Here is a 22,672-nt window from a genome sequence, read left to right on the forward strand (position 1 = left end):
CCCAGCTTCCTCATCCCCATGTGGCATGAGGCCTGTGAGTCTGTTTCCTCCCTGTGGATGGTCCATGAGAGTCCCTATTACATTCTCACAACAACTGCCCCCTGTCCACTCAGGTGGGCTCAGCTTCCTGCACCTGCACACGTCACCAACAAGGGAAACTTTACCACCAGGACTAGTGGGCCTACGGGAGTTTTTCTGAGTCTGTTATTTCCTCATCCCTACTTCCCTGCTCATCTCCTAAGAGTTAGTGGGTCCAAACGAGGCCAGCAGCACTGCTACCTCAACTGTCCAGCACAGGAAGCTGGCATGCCTCCTTTCACAATGGAACCTTCCCAAACTAGCCTCACACAGCTCTTCTCCCTGGCGAAACCTTCTCCACCTCCCAGCTCACGTAGCCAGTGGCCTGAAACACTCCGCACTTACACAACTGCCTTGCCATAAAAGGACTAGGTTTCATCCAATGTATTTCTGATAGATGTTTGAGTGTTTAATAAATGCAAAAGTCTTTAACAGGAATTAGCAAAATCAGAGATGAATGAGAATGGTGTCAGCCCTCAGGAAGCTGACAATCCTGTGGACTAGGAGAAAGTGTTGGAAGAACACAGGGGAGGGTAACTTCAACTGGAGGAAGCTGAAAAAGTCAAACTGGTAAGGTGGGTTTCCGGGGAAGATGGGGAGGAGAGGGTTCTGGGGGCTTCTGGGCAGGGCTTAGAGAGTGGGGAGCACATGGTGCCTGTGTGGCTGACACCCTGGAAATGGAAGAGGACATAAGAAAGACACATGTGGCTCAGAGGAGGAGGCCCGCAAGGTCTATGAAAGAGCTGGGGGTTGGCAACGCAGGCAATGGGGCCAGGAAGGCGCCTGGGCAGGGAGTTGCACAATCAGGGTCAGAGTCCATCATTTGTGCTTTACATGCTTGTAAAGTTACCAGCCCTGAGACGGCCAGTGCAACACACTGAATGTAGCTTTGGAAAACAATAGTTCTCTAGACTTCAGTTTGGATAAACAACTGTGTAAAATAAGAATAGACTCTTGGTCCTGGCTCCACTGCTTGAGCGTAAGAGCTTTTTAGCAAGTTCAGTCAGTCCTTAACCTCTCCTCACAACAGAACTGTCATTCTCGGCCCATGTTGGGTGATTGGTATCACTTGATCTAATGATTGTGGAAGCTCGAAGCACAGCCTCTTCAGCAAGTTAGGAAATACATATCCCGAATGTTTGGAAATCTGGGTAAGGCTCCATGTCTGTCCTCTTTTTTTTTTTTTTTTTTTTTTAAGTTTTACTTGATATAACCAGCCCTTACATACTTCTGTTCTAAGATGATGTTAAATATCAGGGGGGAGAACTAAATCCTGACCATTCTCACCACACCCCAGATTATGGGCAATCCCAACTTCATTTATGTAGTCTTGAGCACCGTACACAGAGAAGCAGGGTGATGTACATGTTTCTAATTGAGGGGTGACAGGACGTATCCCTTACACAGCTCCACACAGGAAAGGGACATAGCTGGGCTCTGAGAGCAGTTTCACATCCATTTGAGCTGTTGGGAGGGCAGAGGACAAGGAAGTATGAAAGGACAGTCCAGCACTGAGCAACTGTGAAAGGCATGCAGAGGACTGAGTACCCCTTCCAAACAGGGCAGGCCTCACACGGCCCCGTGCTGCTGCAGAGCGGCAGCACGCAGCCGGCCTGACAGCTCCCCTCCACTGCTTCCAGTGGCCCGTGCCAAGTCACCAACATTCTCTGGGCTTCACGTTCTTTGGCTATAAAATAACAACATTGTCAGCATGCCTACATCACCATCCTGCCAGAATAAAACAAACCGACTCTGTCCAGCCCCTGGGTCTTCCAAATGACTATGATGGCCATCTTCCCCAGGAAGTCAGTGGAGTGCTAAGGACAGCCGCAGTGTGGGGACACACTCTAAGGTGGACCTCAACCCACTAGAGAAACTACAGGAAGGAGAGCCCTTGTGACACTTCCTAGTCACCTTGATGGCTTGGAGTTGCACAGGGCCATTCTGGACCTCACCTTCCCCCCACAGACCCAGAGGCCAGCCCAGCAGGGTCCTATGGGACAGGCCAGGCTGCAGGGCCACTGCTGTATTCATCCAGTGACTCAAGGCTGGGACCTGGCCTGCTATCATTTATTTACCCAGATACAGAATTTATGGAAGCCAAAGTATTATTGGTTTAATTTTCCTTTTCCTTGTTTTTAATTTTTAAGCTGTTAACTATTAGTACCTATTTATTTTCTCCCAAAGAACATTTTTTTCTGATGAGAAAACCTTCTGCCCACCTTCCTGTTCATCTCCTGTTTTCAGTTCTCTATTGACTACTTAAAAACAAGCCAACAAACAAAAGACATCATTTCATTACAACCCAACTCAGCTGGTCTCTGAGGCTTTAGGCACTGGCACAGATATCTGTAAGCATGTATTATGCATTTTCTCTCTCTCTCTCTTTTTTAAAATTTATCTTTATTGTTGAAAGTATTACAGACGTCTCCTTTGCTTTTTTTCCCATTGACCCCTTCCACCCTGCACCCCCTCCTCCCAGGCCTTCACCACACTATTGTCTGTGTCCATGGACTATGCATATATATGCATATAAGTTCCTCAGTTAATCTCTCCCTATGCATTTTCTCTTTTAACCCTATCAGGCAACCTTCAATCCCAAAGCTAGTATACACCTCCGAAGTTAATCAGTCAACCTCAAGAATAGGGGGAAGAGGCTAGAACTGTCAAGATCTCTGTCATCTGTATGAAGACATCCCAGAGTAACATGAGCCACTCATCTGAGCACTTCACTCATGTCAGAAGGAAAGACTTCTGGCAGATCAGATGATGCCCAGACACCTAGAGATCCCCAGGAGCCTGCTATCACATAGGGGCTAGAAAGTCCTGAGCAATCTGTGGACAAGTTTGGGAGCCACACTGCCCACACAGAAGTCTAAAGGGGATTCTATCACCTCCCACTCAGGGACCCAACTCTCATCTCTGATCTAGACCTTCAAGACTGGGAGAGACCGCACACAGCCTACATGGCGCATGCATTTCACAGCCATGCATTCCACGGATTCCACAGCCACTGTCAGTACCTCATTAGAAACTGAGCTGTCTGCTTCTCAACGGTTGTTACAATGGTGGGAAGAATGAACTGAATCCATGAGCATACAATAAATGCCTTGTATGCCCAACACTGTAACAAGCTCTTTGGACCCTGAAATACAAGGTAGAACATACATATATGCAAATCTGTGCCATAGTAACTAAGCTGGCCTAATTCTCAGCCAACTCATCCACAAGCACCCTCTTCCAAAGTTCAGGGAACATGGATTAAAGAGACTTAAGCTCAAGAGAGCAATGGACACAAGTGTGATTTGTGAAGGGCAAGGTTATATGAAAGTAGTTTCAAGTTCTTTTCCATTCTGGGTCCCCCCTGACCTGGTTCCATCAATGATAACTCTTCCCTTCAACCAGAGAAATGGCCTGACTTGTCCACACAAACCTACTTTTACTACCCTGGGCATGAAGAGTGGTGATCACCTTCACTTTTACTTAATGACCAAGGTGTCAGATGCTCTGAATTATAAGAACAAAATTCCTCCCACTTTTTGCCTGAAAGCTATCAACAAACAAAAAAGATCCTTTCTGTAAAAAGGTGGCTTCTAACCATTAAAGGCTACTTCACTCCCCTTTCTGGGTACTTGTTTGTTTCCCTTAAAGACAGGTCCATTTCTTGCCAGTTGCATACAATTTCATAAGATGCTCAATACAGGCAGAGTCCTCCTTCCCTGGTCTGAGCCGGGTCTCAACACAGCGTTAAAGACAAACAGTTTTATGAAGTGATGACAAAGGTTTCCTCTAGGTCCAAATGGCTTGGATGAGATTGCAGGGCTCCTCTCCCATGCTGGCTCTGTGGCAAGCTGCCGAAATTCCCTCTTTTTTAACCCTCCTATTCCCCCAGCCAACCCGGCCTTTCTGCTGGTGTAAGCAAACACCCATAGATGCAGCTATATTCAGATGGGACCCACACTGGGGCCAGTATGTGTGCAAGGGAAACATGGGTCGGGAGCCAGTGGAATTATATGGATACATAAAGAGAAAGGTGTTCTTCTTCACAAACGGAGGGGAACACAAACCTCTTTCAACTCTGTATACCAAATACCGAAACATATTAGTAAGAAAGCCTAAAGTACTAGGAATGTGTGCCTGACATAAACTAGCTTTTACAGAGTTTTTAAGTGATTCCTAGCTGAGGCAATATCAGGAAATTACAAGAGAACAGAGAAGCCGAGTACTGAAATGCAGTATTTAGTAGGACAGAATCTGTTTCCTCACCACTGCCTACTGAAGGCTTACTATGGCCCAGCCGTGTGCTCAGTGCTACTGGAACATCCCAGTACCTCAACGGACAGCAGTGTTCTTGTCCCTCAGCCCATGCCCCTTGACCCCAGCCAATTTTAAGGAGTGGAGGATTTTATTACATACCTACTGACAAACCCCAAGTCGGAAGAACATGGTGGGTGCACACTTACCCCTCCTCAGACATCCTGGAAGCAGAGGCGCTCTGGGGCTCTCCTCGGGCTCTCAGTGCATGGTGCTCATTTCCAGAATTACTCACATGTCTTGTCCCCAGGGACGCCTTACTGTGTGGGAAGGCAGTAGGGGCATCCTCACATCCGTTCAGCAAGCCATGACCCACTCTCTCTCTCGCCCTTGCTGGCTGGCGACCCTCATGTGGTGCCGGAAGATCTCTTGACAGCTTGTATCCATGAGAAATCAGGAGGTCTTCTACACTGTACATAATGTACTGGCCTCATCCAAGTTCAGCGACAGGAACGGTCATCATGGCAGAACCCACACTGAGGGGACAATAGAAAGTGTTCGTGAGGACTCACTAATTCTCCCTGCAGCCGCATCTGATACCACCTCCTCCTTCACCCTGAACTAGACCCTGGTTATGAACGCAGCACAGTTCCTGCACAGAAGGTGTAGGGATGGGGATTGTTGCCTGAAATGATTCTCTGTCTTATTCAAGCGGAGAACGTGGATGAGCAGGGGCTCTGTAGGGTGTGGCGCTTATTCTGGGGACCCGTCGGATGACTGCCTCTTATAGAGGAGTCCAGAATGGTGTTTGAGCAATGAAATGATTAACAGTGTCCACCATCCCTTGACCCAGTCATCTGAAAACAACAGGCATAACGAGAGAGGACAAAATAAATACAGACTCAGAAGCTGCAATTACTACTTGGTATTTCTAAAAACAGAAACTACTAGTGTCCAGCTCAATCTTATTATACTTCCCTGCTTTCATTCTTTAGACATACCTTTCACTCTAAAAGGGCAGAATGGGACCTTTAATCAACATGGAGCCATGACATACTTGAGCATGATACACTGAGCAAGTGCAGCTGCCCTGGGGAGGTCAACCAGCTGCTGAAAACAGGTCTTAAGTTTTGAGGCCCATAATAAGAAAACACATGACACCCTTATCAAGCATACACACCCAACCCACTGTACCATCCCAAACTTCTCCCCACATTAAACCTTTAAGAATCAAATTTCTCCCCAATAAATCGTGGGGAAACATTCTACATCTCTGGGCCAGTGGTGTCCACATCTGAGTTCTGCCATGGTACACGAATTCACGGCAGCTACTTCCCAGAATAAACTGTCCTCAGGCCACAGTACAAAAATATATATATATAGGCAGGAACCTGCTTGAAAGCATGTGTTTTTTGAAAGCAGATGGGGCTGCCATGTTTCTTTTTACACAAAAGAATCTTCTTTCCTAAGTCTTCTTGTTGTTAATAGGGTGGAAGGTAGTTTGATCACATGAATCTGAATCTGGCTCCCCAGATGTTGTGATGCTGGCCTGGGCAAGAAGCATACCAAGGCCAGGCCTGTAAGAGCTGGCCAGCTCCAGCCCCGCTTCACTGGTGGACGGAAATAGCACCACAGCAGCCCCTCGAACAATGGCCAGGAAATGCCTGCTGCCCCTGTGCAGGTGAAAGGAGATGCGTGTGCTTCCTGTCGGTGGGGATTCTTAGTGAGCCATGTGATTCTTCTGACTGCGCATGTCCTTCCTCCTCACCACATGCTGGATTCCAGCAGCAGCAAAGGCTCGGTTATCAGCATGGAGCGTATGAGACTTTGGAAAGCTATACTTTCCTATGAGGTTCCTATATGTTATGTGAGGTTGACAAGCTCTGGCAGTTGCTGCACTAGTAGAAAAATCTCCATAGCAATTCTGCCATCCCTGACACTACTGCTGCATGTATTTTAGGGAGTTGTACTACTTGGGTCATTCACTTAGACAGAAATGGAAGAACCGGAGAGGCAAGCACTTGTCCTTTCATTCAATCAAATAAGTCACTGGACTACAGGCTGCAAAGGAAAGAGATTCCATTACAGACAGGACTATGGGGACATAGAGGCAAGGTTAGGAAGGTAGGGTCTTGGTTTGTTTGATGCTACATCCTCAGAATCTGGCACATAATATGCTCTCAATAAATAATTGTTGAGTGAATTCCCAAATGAGACATAGGGACATTTGAGGTAGGTTTTGAAGAATGATTAGGAGTTCACTAGATAAACGGCATGTGCATGTGTACAAGAGGGTGAACTGACATTTAAACTAGATTTGGGGTACAATTATTTCAATAGTAAAGAACTAACATAACAGAATCCCGGTAGCCTAGACCAAGGTCCCCAGACTCATTGGCTCAATGTCACGATCAAATCAGCACCACAGTTAAAGTTAGAGTTTACTAGTAGGTCTTGTGACACTCACCGTTTCTCTCTTGCTATGTCAGGCTCTTTAAAAGCAAACTGCACTGCACTTTAACTAACCATCACATAGATTGAGGGACAGGCCAGTATCCACCACAGAGTTGGTTGTTAAGTCCATTGTTGGAGTGGTAAGAAGTGAGCCTCACAAACATGTATGTGACTTATTTTCCTTCTGGGGTTAGGTAAGTTGGGCCATTATGGCTATGTCTGTATGACAATTATATTTAGCAAACCCTTAAATGGCAAGACAACCCAGGTCAAGCCATAAACATCTTTTAAAGATTCAAACCCCTAAGAGCCATAACTTGACCAATAGGTCTGATAACAAAAGCATATTGATTACTGGAAAGTCCTAACTTTTTCATCTCACAGCGGCCAGAGCTTATGGGGAGCAGGAGTACAAAGTGTGCCAGCTTCAGCATGCAGGACTTGGAGCCCCCGGGAGAGGAAAAGAGAGGAGGGGATGACCCATAGGCCCCATAACCCAAGTAAGTGTTCCCAGTCACCATCCAACCCTTTGCCTCACATTCTTCACTTTCTCAATCCCAACTCAGAGCCTGGGCTTCTATCTCATCTTCATGCCTACCCTAAACAGCAGACACAGACTGCTGAACAGTCACACTGTTCCTCTAATCCAGCGGTTCTCAACCTGTGGGTCGAAACCCCTTTGGGGGTTGAACGACCTTTTCATAGGGGTCGCCTAAGACCATCGAAAAACACAAATATAATTACATATTGTTTTTGTGATTAATCACTATGCTTTAATTATGTTCAATTTGTAACAATGAAAATACATCCTGCATATTAGATATTTACATTAAGATTCATAACAGTAGCAAAATTACAGTTATGAAGTAGCAATGAAAATAATTTTATGGTTGGGGGGTCACCACAACATGAGGAACTGTATTAAAGGGTCATGGCATTAGGAAGGTTGAGATCCACTCCTCTAATCTCTGTCATATTCAGCTTACTTTCTTCAGCATCCTTATCTACTTAAGATGAAATGAGCCACCTCACTAACATGTCAATTATAGCGGCCACCAGGAGGGGACATTGGGTGGCTAAGGAAAAGCCAGGTATCCAATGAGTTGCTGGACTAAAAGATGGCCCCTTCTAAAGTATTTTCCAATCATGAAATACCAGCACTCTACATCAACAGCATTTAATTTGATCACCCATCCACCACCTCAAAGGGTTCCTGGAAAGACACACTAAAAAGGATAAATATCAGTTATTATAACAGCAGATTTCACAACTTGGTAGGAATATGTACAGCTCAAACAGTACTGTTTTAGGTGTGATCCTTTTGATGCCAGCACCAGCTATGATCCCTTAGCAAGCAAGTCATTAACCACACCAGACCTCAGTTTTCTGGTCTGCAAAATGGTGATGCCACTATTTTCCTGTCTCACCAGATCGTTTTGGGGGCCAAATAAGAATATGTAAAAGTGGATATCAGCACACAAATATAAGATTGTGGGTTTATTATGTTACAATAGCTCTAGTTTGTCTCTCAAGGATTACTTGCCTTATGGAAATCTTATACATTAGTTATTAACTTTAATCATGTAGTTTGGACCGTCTCCTGATTCCTTTGGTATCCTTTGGATGTCACTCTTGATTTGCAAAGTCATGACTGCTTTCTAGCACCCATCCCTTGTCTTTTATGAACAGACTTCAATTTCCATCCAAGTCACTTAAAACAGTAAAAGCTATTCCATACAGTCCAAAACATTAGCACATAATTCCTGAGTGCCTACAATGCACCAAGCACTAAAAGTATAATAATGAATAAGACATGCTTTTTGCCCTTGAGAATCTTACTGTTTTGCTGTAGAGACCGTTAAAAAATAGGCAAACAAAACATGGCATATGGATTTATTAGTGGCAGAAGCTAGCCACCTCTCCAGTGTCATAGCACTGTGACAGAGATAAGAACAGGATGATGTAGAAGGGACCCTTACCCAGTCTCAAGGGGTCAGGAAGGCTTCTGGAAGATTGCTTCTAGGCTCAAAAAAATCCTCCACCTCAGGGTAGATCTGCACAGTAAGATCACCTGTAAGGGTGATTTTCCAGCCACTTAATTTAAGACATTTTTCCTTTGCTACTTTTTTGTTGTTGCCTTGTACCAAATACTCATTGTGGAACATCTAGTAAGAGTGGTTAGGGCAGTGAATGCGCCTAGTTACAGTCTCAAGTAAGGAAGGGACTTCTAGCCTTGGCAGGGCCCGGACACAATGACAGGAGACAATGAGCACACTGTAAATGTCATGTTCATGCTGTGAATATCTAGAGACATTTGATGCAAGAGAAACATTTACCACAAGAACAAGCATGAAGGCACCGCTGCCTCTCAAAGTGGGGAGTTCCCAGCTGGGAGGTTCTTAAGCAGAGGTGGAGGGAATGGATTTGGAACCTGTTTTCTTTCAATAACCACCCATTGAAAGCATGTGGCTGCACATCAATCAAAACATTAAAGAAGTATGCACCCTCACATCTTAACATGTTCTATAACACTTTCTATTCCATTACACTTTTAAAAATTATGGTCACCACCCACAAAATTTCATGGTGCTCTAGTCTGACATAACCTACAGTGTGAAAAACACTATTATGAAAATCATTCCTACGCCGGCTGGGGGCTAGACTAGATGACCTCTGAAATTTCAGCAAGTTCAAAGACCTTATCAACCTATGAGAAATTCCTCAATCTAATAAGTTCATTGCTCTGTTCTCAACAGCAAATACAGCTGTTCTATCATATCAGAAATGTTCTTCCCAAGAAAAAGCATAGCTACTAATTGTAACTACTTCCTTATCCTTAAGAACAGAAAAAGTAAAAGAAATGAATCTCCCTAAGGCAGAGGTTCTCAACCATCCTAATGCCGCGACCCTTTAATACAGTTCCTCATGTTGTGGTGACCCCCAATTTCATTGTTTCAAATTGAACATAATTAAAGCATAGTGATTAATCACAAAAACAATATGTAATTATATATGTGTTTTCCGATGGTCTTAGGCGACCTCTATGAAAGGGTTGTTCGACGCCCAAAGGGGTCGCGACCCACAGGTTGAGAACCGCTGCCCTAAGGGACAGTACTGTCCTCTGTTGACTCCACCTATGACCTACCAGTAGCTTGACACCTGAGGCCAGGGAACACCTCATCACTGGCAGAAGAGCAACCAGAACTGCAGAAGCAGAGGGAAGTCACAGGTCCCCAGAAACAAATGGTTATGCAATGCTGCCACCTTTATTCTTCTTTCTTTGGTTTAAAAAAGTCAAGACACAGTTTTTTGTTTCTTTTGATTTCACTTTTGTCCTTTTCATGTTTCCCTACTATAATCTTGCTTATATCCCTAAACTCCATCATTTCAAAGACAAAACTTATAAAGCCATTTAAAAACTCTAGCACCACAAGAAGAGCTGACAGCCTACTCAAAAGGACACTTATGCTAATGGATCTAGTTCTCTGGGTAGCGTGTGTTCAGCTGTTTCTTCTCATCTCAGTGGAAGGTGATTGCAGACTTTCTCCTACATCAGTGATTTTCAATTTTTTTTATGTCATGAAACAAATAAACTAATTACTAAAATTCTTCGGCACACCAAAAAATAAATTCTATTTTTTGCCGATCGGATAATAAAAAAGTAGGTATAATTTTAATTCATTCATACCAGATGGCTATTGTTGTGTTGGCTGTTGTCATTTTTTTATTTGACAATCTAAGGGAAAAGAGTCAGGTACTGCATGTTTGAAAATTCCTTGTGGCAGGCACATCAGTGTGCCTGCCATGGTGCATCGGTTAAAAACTGCTGTCCTACACAAATGTAGAGAGGGTGGCAGAGCACAGTAAGAAGAAAAAGCAAGCACTTTGATGTCAAAATGACCTAGGTTTCCATCCTGGCTTTCATTTCATAAGTGGCCTTTGTCAATTTACTTAACTTCCAAGCCTCAGTTTTCTCATGTGTAAAATAGATGGGCTGCCACTTATTCCAAGGAAACCTATAGGGCTTCTAGGAGTTTTAGGATATTAGGATAGTAATCTCTAATGGAATTTGTGGTATTACTTGATTTAATTAGAAATAAATCAGAGCTAGGCCCAGCCACCCACTCAGAAAATGTCTTGCTTGGTTGTACAACTTGGGTTGAGCAAAACAAACATTTGAGTGAAACAAACTTTTTAGGACCATACAGTTGACCCTTGAACAACATGGGTTTGAACTTTGCAGGTCCACTTATATGTGTATTTCTTTCCAATAAGTACTGTAAATATATTTTTATCTTCCTTATGACTTTCTTAATAACATTGTCTTTTTTCTAGATTACTTTATTGTAAGAATACAATATATAATACATACTAGAGGCCCAATGCACGAAATTCATGTAAGGCGCTCGGCCCTCACAGCCCCAACTGCTGCCACCCTCTGTGGGGTGATCGATTGCAGAGCCCCCCCCTCCACCCCCATTGATCGCCCTGCAAAGGGTGGAGGCCCCAGTTGCCTTGCAGCCCCGCCCCCCACCCACTGGTTGTTCCAGAAGGTCGTTCTGCTGTCTGGCCTAATTAGCATATTAGCTCTTTATTATATAGGATAACATACCAACTATGTCTTAATTGACTGTTTATGTTATCAGTAAAGCTTCCAGTAAACATTGGCTATTAGTAAAATTTTTGGGGGATACAAAGTTATACCTGGATTTTCTTTTTCTTTCTTTCTTTTTTTCTTTTTTTTTAAAATATATTTTTATTGATTTCAGAGAGAAAGGGTGAGGGAGGGAGAGATAGAAACATCAATGATGACAGAGAATCATTGATAGGCTGCCTCCTGCACGCCCCCTACTGGGGATCGAGCCTGCAACAGGGCATGTGCCTTTGACCGGAATTGAACCTGGAACCCTTCAGTCCGCAAGCTGATGCTCTATCCACTGAGCCAAACCAGCTAGGGCTTATACCTGGATTTTCAACACCCCTAACACTCCTAGCCTCCATAGTTTCAAGGGTCAACTGCTACATAAAGAAGAAACACTGGATTTATAAAAATTCTCTTTTTATGGAAGAAAGATTCTGTGCTGAGTATACAATGCACACACAAAAGGATAAGATAAATGCAAATACTTTTTTTTTCTATTTTGTTATTAAAATGCTACTTACAAGCTTGGAAACTTATAGCATAATTGAAGAAACAGTGAATGAAACAAAAAACAAGTAACACTGAGCTGGGTGGGAAGACAGAGCTCAACCCACAATTCTCTTGTTTAACTCTATGAGACTGGTTTAATTAAATTAAATTCATGAGGTGACACCCAAAAAGAAATGCTTATTACATGTAGTCTCTAATTCTGGTGGTTTGAAGGAGATGAGATGGAGGAATAACAGTGCTAAACAACCAAGTTTGCCTCCGGTAGATTTTCTGATTGATTTATAACATCAGTAGGTTTATATTCTATTACTTTTGCCCCCCTGAAGATACTTGTGATAGGTGGTAAAATGCTCAAAATACTCTCTGCTCAATGCGTAACAAATTCATCAAGAATATCTTCCAATTCATGGTTAATTTATCCTCCCCTGTACCAATAAACTCTCTACATACAAAGCAGAAAGTGACTGCTCTATAAGCTCAAAATAGCAGCACATATGGAAGACAATAACATCAACCATCCATTGAACATCTGCAATGTGCTAGATGCTCTGTTAGTTGCTTGGAACACTTTATTTCATCTTCTACTCCAGCATACTTCTGGATATACCTATGAAAGTCCCATATGTGAGTCCAAGGTTACACCGCTTATAAGTACAGATATAAGATCAAGTAAGGGTCAGCTAGCTTCAGAACCCATGCTACTATTTTAGGCTCATCCTTCTATATAGCAACAAAAGTTCCCACTTTACCAAATAATGCATAAACAAGAAAAGATAGAAAGCATGGTGACATTAAATTGAAAAAATGTATATTTAAAAAGAAAAAAAATCTCCTTTATTCTCTGGGATTAGAATGGCTCTTCTAGATACTTCTTTCCTTATACACACCACACACACACACACACACACACACACACACACACACACACACATGCACAGGGTCGATGCCTCACTTGACTGTAATGCCTTAATGGCAATACTACTATTAATTTCTGAATACACGTAATTCACAAATATGCCATGCAATTGCTTCAGGACCTTCAGCAGACCTCTCCCATCATTTGAATTTTCAGGGTCCTTGTCAGTAACATGGAGCCATCATAAAACGTATTATGTGATTCTGAAAAGCCAGACAAATGATATCTCTGCTAAATGGAAGTGGAGTAACTTTCAGAAAAAAATGAATTCTAAAAGAAAAAATTATCTATATAGAAATAGCCACTCTTATTTACATCATTAATAGAATTTGGACTTTATTTGAGCAGATAATGGAAAACCACAAAGGGTTTGGGCAAGCAAGGGTAAGGCTGCTCCACAAAGAATGTAGCAAGAAAGTGGACTGAAGTGACCAGACCAAGAACAGATGTGTAGACAAGAAGTTAGAAATCCCTTCTATTGTAATGTGTAGGAGTGGTAGGAGATGGTTAAGGAATAAAGAAATAAGAGTAATTATTAAGGGAAGAAGTAAAATGAATTTGAGTTTTGGTGACTAAGATAATGGTCTTTTCATTAGGAGAAATATAGAAGTCGGAAATAATTATTGGCCCGAGAATGACAAGTAATTTGATTTTCATTTAACCAACCAATTCCCAAAAAATTTTCTTTCCCAAAATCATTTTCAAATGGATCTTCATCAAATTACTTGTCCCTTCCAAAGACCTGAATGAGACTATTTAAAGTAATCTTATTGTGATAGATTTCTAAGTTCTTTAAATATTAGCCGTATCATTTATATTCACATAGAAGGGATTTAGGAAAGTGTTAACAATCCATCAGGATTTAAGCATAGAGTTCAGTTGCCCACACACTCACTGTAGGGATAAATTTCTATGTCTCCATGTTGCTCAATACATATCTGTTATTTTGAATTGACCCTGAGACACTTCACAAGAGAAAAGGGAAGGACCTGTTTGAACTTCAGTCTCTTCCCCTGGGGGGGTGGGGGGGAATAAGAAGGTTGAATGAAAGGTTCTTCAAGGTCCTTCTAGCTCTACAAATCTGCCCCCTTCTAGCCTATTCTCCCTTGTGATGAACAGCATGCATTTCTATGTCAGCTGGCCACAGTGAAATGAATACAGATTGTGGCCATGACACAAACAAAGCTAATTAGGTCATATGAAGATAGAACCTCTGACCTTGGCCTCCTTAGCTCCCATACAGAGGCCAACCAAGAGAGCAGAGCTAAATGGCCACACACTGAGAACAGGAGATGGGTACTGGGGGATGGAAGGAGGCCAGGGAGTACGCACACCATCTAGCAATTCTCCATCCCAGAAGTTCCAGAGTGCAGTTGTTGCACGCTTATTCTTGTTCCACACTGGAAGTGCCAGTCACTGGGCTCTGTACTGGAGAACATAAAAATACATAAGACCCGTCAACACCCTTCCTTGTGGATGTCATGGTCTAGGTTGTGTTATTTCAATTATGGGCATTCTCATCATTAGAGGTTGAGACTTGCAAATGGTACCATTTCTTCCTCCCTTTCCATTTACAAAAGTTAAAATATTTTACTCTCATATTTACAGTTATAAGTCATCCCTGGACAGTGGAATGAAACAAAATATGAATAACCTTATTAAATCAACCAGAATTTGTCTTCCTTTTAAAAATTTGCCTAGATCACGAAATGAAAATTAATAAAGAAACAAATACCCCATTAAAAATATGAAACAAATGTTCACCCTCACCTATAATCAAAGATATGTAAATTAAACAAGAATGTCATTATTCACTAACCAATTATTATTATTATTATTATTTTTTATATATATATATTATTGATATTCTACAGAAAGGAAGGGAGAGAGATAGAGAGTTAGAAACATCGATGAGAGAGAAACATCGATCAGCTGCCTCCTGCACATCTCCACTGGGGATGTGCCCACAACCCAGGTACATGCCCTTGACCGGAATCGAACCTGGGACCTTTCAGTCCGCAGGCCGACGCTCTATCCACTGAGCCAAACCGGCCTCGGCCCAATTATTATTTTTTAAAAAATATATTTTATTGATTTTTTACAGAGAGGAAGGGAGAGGATAGAGAGAAACATCAATGAGAGAGAAACATCGATCAGGTTCCTCTTGCACACCCCCTCCTGGGGATGTGCCCACAACCAAGGTACATGCCCTTGACCGGAATCGAACCCGGGACCCTTCAGTCCACAGGCCGACACTCTATCCACTGAGCCAAACCGGTTAGGGCCAATTATTATTTTTTGAAAACAGTATTGGTTGTTGGTGAGGGCATAGTGAGCTATGAGGTTTCTCCTTCTGTGGGTATATAAATGTGGAGGGTCATATGTAAATGGGAATTTCCTTTCTTAAAAGTGATTAATATGACCAACAGCATATTTCACAGACCTAGAACAAACTCTCCAAAAATTTATATGGAATAAAAAAAGACCCTGAATAGCTGCAGCAATCCTAAGAAAGAAGAAAAAAAGTTGGAAGGATCACAATACCAGAGATCAAGCTGTATCACAAAGCCAATGTTCTCAAAACTGCCTGGTACTGGCACAAGAACAGACTTATAGACCAATGGAACAGAACAGAGAACCCAGAAATCAACCAAAGCCATAATGCTCAATTAATATTTAACAAAGGAAGCAAGAGCATAGAATGGAGGCAATACACTCTCTTCAATAAATGATGTTGGGAAAACTGGACAGCTACCTGCAAAAAAAAAAAAAAATGAAACTACATCACCAACTTATACCATACACAAAAATAAACTCAAAACGGATCAAGGATTTAAATGGTAAGACGGGAAACCATAAAAATCCTATAAGACTCCATAGGCAGCAAAATAGCAGACATATGTCATAGCAATATCTTTACAGACACAGCTCCTAGGATAAGGGAGACTAAGGAGAAAATAAACAAATGGGATTACATTAAAATAAAAGGCTTCTGCACAGCAAAAGAAACCATCAATAAAACAACAAGAAAGTCCACTGCCTGGGAGAACATGTTTGCCAATGCTATTTCAGATAAGGGTTTAATCTCCAAAATTTACAGAGAACTCATACAACTTAACAAAAGGAACATAAATGATACAATCAAAAAATGGGCAAAGGATCTAAATAGACACTTTTCGAAAGAGGACTTAGAGAAGGCCCAGAGACATATGAAAACATGCTCAAAGTCACTAATCATCCAAGAGATGCAAATCAAAACAACAATGAGATACCATCTCACACCTGTTAGAAGGGGTATCATCAACAAATCAACAAAAGACAAATGCTGGTGAGGATGTGGAGGAAAAGGAACCCTCCTGCACTGCTGGTGGGAATGCAGACTGGTACAGCCACTGTGGAAGACAGTATGGAGTTTCCTCAAAAAGTTGAGAATGGAACTCTCACTTGACCCAGTAATCCCACTTCTAGGAATATATCCCAAGAAACCAAAAACACCTATCAGAAAGGATATATGCATCCCTATGTTCATAGCAGCACAATTTACAATAGCTAAGATTTGGAAACAATCTAAGTGCCCATCAGCAGACGAGTGGGTTAAAAAACTGTGGTACAACTACACAATGGAATACTATGCCACTATAAAAAAAGAGAGAACTCTTACCATTTGCAACAGCATGGATGAACCTGGAGAGCATTATACTAACCAAATAAGCCAATCAGAGAAAGATAAATAGCACATGATCTCACTCATTTGTGGAATATAATGAACAACATAAACTGATGAACTAAAATAGATCGAGAGACATAAAAGCATCGAACAGACTGTTGAGTCTCAGAGGAAAGGCAGGGGAGGGTGGAAGTGGGAGGTGGTTAAGAGATCAACCAAAGGATTTGTATGCATCCATATAAGCATAACCAAAGGACACAGACATTACAAGGTGGGGACACGTGCTGGGGTGGGGAGCTGCCGGGGAGAGGTCAATGGGGGGGAGGGGGGAGGAGACATATGTAATACTTTCAACAATAAAGAAATTAAATTTTTTTAAAGTAATTAATCCTATCAAATAAAAGAGAAACATGGTAATTGGCGTATGGCCGCTACCCTTTCCATTGGCTAATCAGCGAGATATGCAAATTAACTGCCAGCCAAGATGGCGGCCGGCAGCCAGGCAGCTTAAACTGAACATGAGGCTTGCTTGCTTCAGTGACGGAGGACTCCAATGTTCCCCGCCGGCCTTGCCAGCCTCTGAGCCTGCAGTTTGAACATTGTAACAAATATAGAAGCTAAACAAAACCCCAGAAACCTGCTTTCAGCGAGCCGGGATCTCAGACCTGGAGTTGATACAGAGTTTCGATTATAGAACCTAAACAAACCAGATACCTACTTTCAGCAGCTGAGGCCTCAGAGCTGGAGCCAAGCCTCAGAACTAAAGCTGGCCCAGAATTAAAAAAAAGAAAAGAAAAAAGGAGCAGTTGGGAGCTTCAGTCCCAGCCTGAAAACAGCCCTCAGCCCCTCACCCAGACTGGCCAGGCACCCCAGTGGGGACCCCCACCCTGAAGGGTGTGTGACCAGCTGCAAACAGCCATCATCCCCTCATCAAGGCTGGCCAGGCACCCCAGTGGGGACCCCCACCCTGATCCAGGACACCCTTCAGGGCAAACCAGCCAGCCCCCACCCATGCACCAGGCCTCTGTTCTATATAGTAAAAAGGTAATATGCCTCCCAGCACCGGGATCAGCGTGACAGGGGGCAGTGCCCAAACCCCCTGATTGCCCTGCGGCTCTGTGTGTGACAGGGGGCAGGGCCACAACCTTCCTATCAGCCCTGCTCTGTTCGTGACAGGGGAAAGCGCCCCAATCCCCTGATCGGCCCTGCTCTGTGCCTGATAGGGGGGAGCTCCCCAAACCCCTGATCGCCCTGCGGCTCTGTGTGTGACAGGGTGCGGCGCCCCAACACCCCCACCCCACGGGCCCTGCTCTGTGTGTGATGGAGTAGAGCCATAACCTCCCCATTGGCCCTGCCCTGAGTGTGACAGTGGCAGCGCCCCAACCCCCTGATCTGCCCTGCTCTGTGAGTGACAGGGGGGAGCTCCCAACCCCCTGATCGGCCCTGCTCTGTGCATGGCAGGGGGCAGCGCCCCAACCCCCTGATTGGCCCTGCTCTGTGCGTGACAGGGGGTGGTGCCGCAACCTCCCCATGGACCCTGCCTTGAGTGTGACAGGGGGCGGTGCCCCAACTCCCCAATCGGCCCTGCTCTGAGCACGACCAGGGGCTGCACCTAGGGATTAGGCCTGCCCTCTGCCACCCAGGAGCAGGCCTAAGCCAGCAGGTCGTTATCTCCCGAGGGGTCCCAGACTGCGAGAGGGCACAGGCCAGGCTGAGGGACCCCCCCCCCCCCGAGTGCACAAATTTTTGTGCACCGGGCCTCTAGTATGTTATAAAATCTTTAAAAATTTGAAACACTATGGATGAATCTCACTACTTAGGACCCATCCTAATGAAATAATCAGAGATATACACAAAGTTTTATAAGGATATTTATCCAAATGTTAATTATGATAGTAAAATATTACATTAAATGTCTATTTAAGGGATGGATCAAAGTTCTGGTATATCCACATTATAGACTATAATATGTATACACACGTATAAAATTATGTTTTCAGATACATAATGGAACAGGGAAATGTCTATGATAGAGAAACCAAGATGGTGGCATAGGTAAACACTGGAGATTGCTGCCTCGCACAACCACTTCAAGAATATAACTAAAAGACAGAACGGGCATCTTCCAGAACCACAGGAAGGCTGGCTGAGTGGAAATACTACAACTAGAAGGAAAGAGAAAAGCATACCGAGACTCAGAGGAGCTGTGGTGAGGAAGTTAAGTGCACAGGTACGGAGGCGGACTCGGAAAGGGCTGGCGGCTGAGGACACGGTTGGTTTTTTCAATCTAGAGGGAGTCTCAAGCTCCTGACTGCTCTGAACTCCAGTTCCAGGCAAGTCTCTGGGGACCCTGACTGATACGGGGAGAGGCGCTAGACTGTCTGGCATCATTCGCATCTCGAGGGCCGCTTTCTCTCAGAGGTGCTTGCAGCGATTACCCGGACACTGAGACTCCGGGCCTCTTAAGGAAGGACTGAGGATCAGCCATAGCTGTTTGCTCCACCCTATTGATCCCCTGGGACCCTGCCCTGCCCAAGCTGTGCATGGAGGCTTTTGCAATCTGAAAATTACCTAAACAAACTTGCAGCTGGCCCAAGGCCCCAGGGCAACTTGCATTCATTCACAGCTGAGCTCCTGCTGAGTAGCCTCAGGCAAAGGCTAGATTAGCACCTCCTTACAGATCCAGGAGCCAGTGTGCCCAGTGGTCAGAGCGGGACCATCCAGATTACAACTCCTCAGACCCATAAGGGACACACTTAGCGGGCAGACTCAGTGAGCACCAAAGCTCCACTGAAGCAAGTCTTGCCCCGGAGGGGTGTCTCCAGCACAGAAGTTTTCCCACTGCAGACACAGCTGATTCTCACAGCCAATTGGCCTGGAGGGCAATTCCTCCCAGTGATACCTACAACAATCAAGGCTTAACTACAACAAGACTGTGCACAAAGCCCACAAAGGGGTGCACCAGGAGTGTCTACCTCAGGTAATTGGGGAGGCTGAGCCACTGGGCCCTATAGGAAACCTAGCACAGAAAGCCACTCCATCAACACAGGGAAGCACAAAAAATGCGGAGACAAAGAAATAGAACACAAATGACAGAAATGGAAGAAAGCAAACGACTGGATATAGAGTTCAAAACCACACTTTTAAGGTTTTCCAAGAACTTTCTAGAAGCCGCCGATAAATTTAGTAAGACCCTCAAAAAGACTGGTGAGATTGCCGATAAATGTAGTGAGATCTTCAAGAAACCTAGTCAGACCCTCGAGGTTATGATAGAGGACCAACTGGAAATTAAGCATACACTGACTGAAATGGAGGATATTATACAGACTCCCAACAGCAGACTAGAGGATCGCAAGAATCAAGTAAACGATTTGAAATACGAAGAAGCAAAAAACACCCAACCAGAAAAGCAAAATGAAAAAAGAATCCAAAAATACGAAGATAGTGTAAGGAGCCTCTGGGACAGCTTCAAGCATACCAACATCCGAATTGTAGGGGTGCCAGAAGAAGAGAGAGAGCAAGATATTGAAAACCTATTTGAAGAAATAATGACAGAAAACTTCCCCTACCTGGTGAAAGAAATAGACTTACAAGTCCAGGAAGCGCAGAGAACCCAAACAAAAGGCATCCAAAGAGGACCACACCAAGACACATCATAATTAAAATGCCAAGAGCAAAAGACAAAGAGAGAATCTTAAAAGCAGCAAGAGAAAGAAACTCAGTTACCTACAAGGGAGTACCCATACGACTGTCAGCTGATTTCTCAACAGAAACTTTGCAGGCCAGAAGGGAGTGGCAAGAAATATTCAAAGTGATGAATGCCAAGAACCTACAACCAAGATTACTTTATCCAGCAAAGCTATCATTCAGAACTGAAGGTTAGATAAAGAGCTTCACATATAAGGAAAAGCTAAAGGAGTTCATCACCACCAAACCAGTATTATATGAAATGCTGAAAGGTATCCTTTAAGAAGAGGAAGAAGAAGAAAAAGGTAAAGATACAAATTATGAACAACAAATACACATTTATTGTCAAGTAAATCTAAAAATCAAGTGAATAATCTGATGAACAGAATGAACTGGTGATTATAATAGAATCAGGGGCATAGAAAGGGAGTGGACTGACTATTCTGGGGGTGGGGGGGAAGGGGTGAGGGGGATGCGGGAAGAGACTGGACAAATATTGTGCACCTATGGATGAGGACAGTGGGTGGGGAGTGAGGGTGGAGGGTGGGGTGGGAACTGGGTGGAGGGGAGTTATGGGGGAAAAAAGAGGAACAAATGTAATAGTCTGAACAATAAAGATCTAATTTAAAAAAAAAATTAAAAAATAAATAAAAAAAGAAAAGAAATGTCTATGGTATCAAGTTAAATAATAAAGACAGGATACAAACCCGTAGGTTCAGTGTAATACAAATTTCATTTATATACATATGTAAACGGGAGAAAAACACTGAAATGAAAAATACCAAAAATACCAACAGTGGTATTGTATGGTGGTGTTTTTTTTTTTAATGTCCTTATTTATATTTTATTGTATTTCATAAGTTTTTTAATAATGTTCTGTCATAAAATGTACTTTATGAGGTTCTGCCATGAAATGAACCTTATGAAATACCATTTTGCAGGAGAAAATGGTCAAATGTTGGCACTTTCATATACTTTAACTTAATATTATGTCATCAACAGAAAATTAAAACAAGGTGTTGCTTAGGTAGGATTAAGAAACTATCTTTGAAAGTATATTACATGTTTGGATGATTCAATGAGAATAAAACAAGAAAAGAATAAATGGTTAAATCACATAAGGTTCTAAGGGCCTGGTATATGATGCATGTGTCTTATCTGCTACAAAGATTCTTAACCGCTTTCCAGCAAGCCTAAAATTACATTTTTGCTGATAAAATCTAATACAAAATTACAAATAGCACTCTAAAGGTCTTGATTATACCTTTGCTCCTCTGGAGAATCAAAAACTTTACTGTATTCACTGACATTCCATACTTAAGATGTAATTAGTCACTCAAATTGTTGACAGTTCACTGAAAATATTTCTTCAACTGACAACTTTTTGGTCTATGTTCTGATTAATATATAACAAAGTACTTTCTTTAAACAAGAGGTAAATAGTCAAGATATCAAATGAACTGGAATGGAGCATGTTGCTTAACTAATAGGTGAATTTTTAACGCTTTCTATAGCTTTTTATAAAAATGGTAGAACTATCCAATCTAATAAAAGAGAAACATGGTAATTAGCGTACGACCACTACCCTTTCCATTGGCTAATCAGGGCGATATGCAAATTAACTGCCAGCCAAGATGGCAGCCGGCAGCTAGGCAGCTGGAAGCGAACATGAGGCTTGCTTGCTTTAGTGACGGAGGACTCCAACGTTCCCCGCCTGCCTTGCCGGCCTCTGAGCTTGCAGTTTGAAACATTGTAACAAATATAGAAGCTAAACAAAACCCCAGAAACCAGCTTTCAGCTAGCTGGGATCTCAGAGCTGGAGTTGATACAGAGTTTCGACTATAGAACCCAAACAAACCAGATACCTGCTTTCAGCAGCAGAGGCCTCAGAGCTGGAGCCAGAGTTAAAGCTGGCCCAGAATAAAAAAAGAAAAAGAAAAAAAGGAGAAGTTGGGAGCTTCAGTCATCCACCAGCCTGAAAACAGCCCTCAGCCCCTCACCCAGACTGGCCAGGCATCCCAGTGGGGACCCTCCACCCTGAAGGGTGTGTGACCAGCTGCAAACAGCCATCATCCCCTCACCCAGGTTGGCCAGGCACCCCAGTGGGGACCCCCACCCTGATCCAGGACACCCTTCAGGGCAAACCAGCCAGCCCCCACCCATGCACCAGGCCTCTATCCTATACAGTAAAAGGGTAATATGCCTCCCAGCACCGGGATCAGTGGAGCCGCGAGGCCTCCCGGCACTGGGATCAGCATGACAGGGGGCAGCGCCCAAACCCCCTGATCGCCCTGCGGCTCTGTGTGTGACAGGTGGCTGGGCCACAACCTCCCTATCCACCCTGCTCTGTTCGTGACAGGGAAAGGCGCCCAACCCCCTGATCAGCCCTGCTCTGTGCCTGATAGGGGGGAGCTCCCCAAACCCCTGATCGCCCTGCGGCTCTGTGTGTGACAGGGTGCAGCGC

General features: G+C 43.5%; 1 protein-coding gene across 4 annotated transcripts in view; it reads right to left on the reverse strand.

The window, feature by feature from the left end:
• JCAD (junctional cadherin 5 associated) overlaps positions 1-22,672 on the reverse strand; it is a 52,846-nt gene that overhangs the window by 24,927 nt on the left and 5,247 nt on the right. For 3 of the 4 annotated variants that reach the window (XR_004974301.1, XM_036351783.1, XM_036351772.1), the window contains exon 2: positions 4,542-4,868. Coding sequence is in view for 2 of the 4 variants with exons in the window: in XM_036351783.1 (XP_036207676.1) it covers positions 4,542-4,810 (269 nt within the window). In the remaining 2 variants the exon portion in view is untranslated. Of the gene's footprint in view, positions 1-4,494; positions 4,869-22,672 lie in introns of those variants that run through there. The other variant, XM_036351795.1, reaches the window with a different exon arrangement.

Source organism: Myotis myotis, unplaced genomic scaffold, assembly GCF_014108235.1.
Source record: "Myotis myotis isolate mMyoMyo1 unplaced genomic scaffold, mMyoMyo1.p scaffold_m19_p_1, whole genome shotgun sequence".
Classification (NCBI taxonomy): domain Eukaryota; kingdom Metazoa; phylum Chordata; class Mammalia; order Chiroptera; family Vespertilionidae; genus Myotis; species Myotis myotis.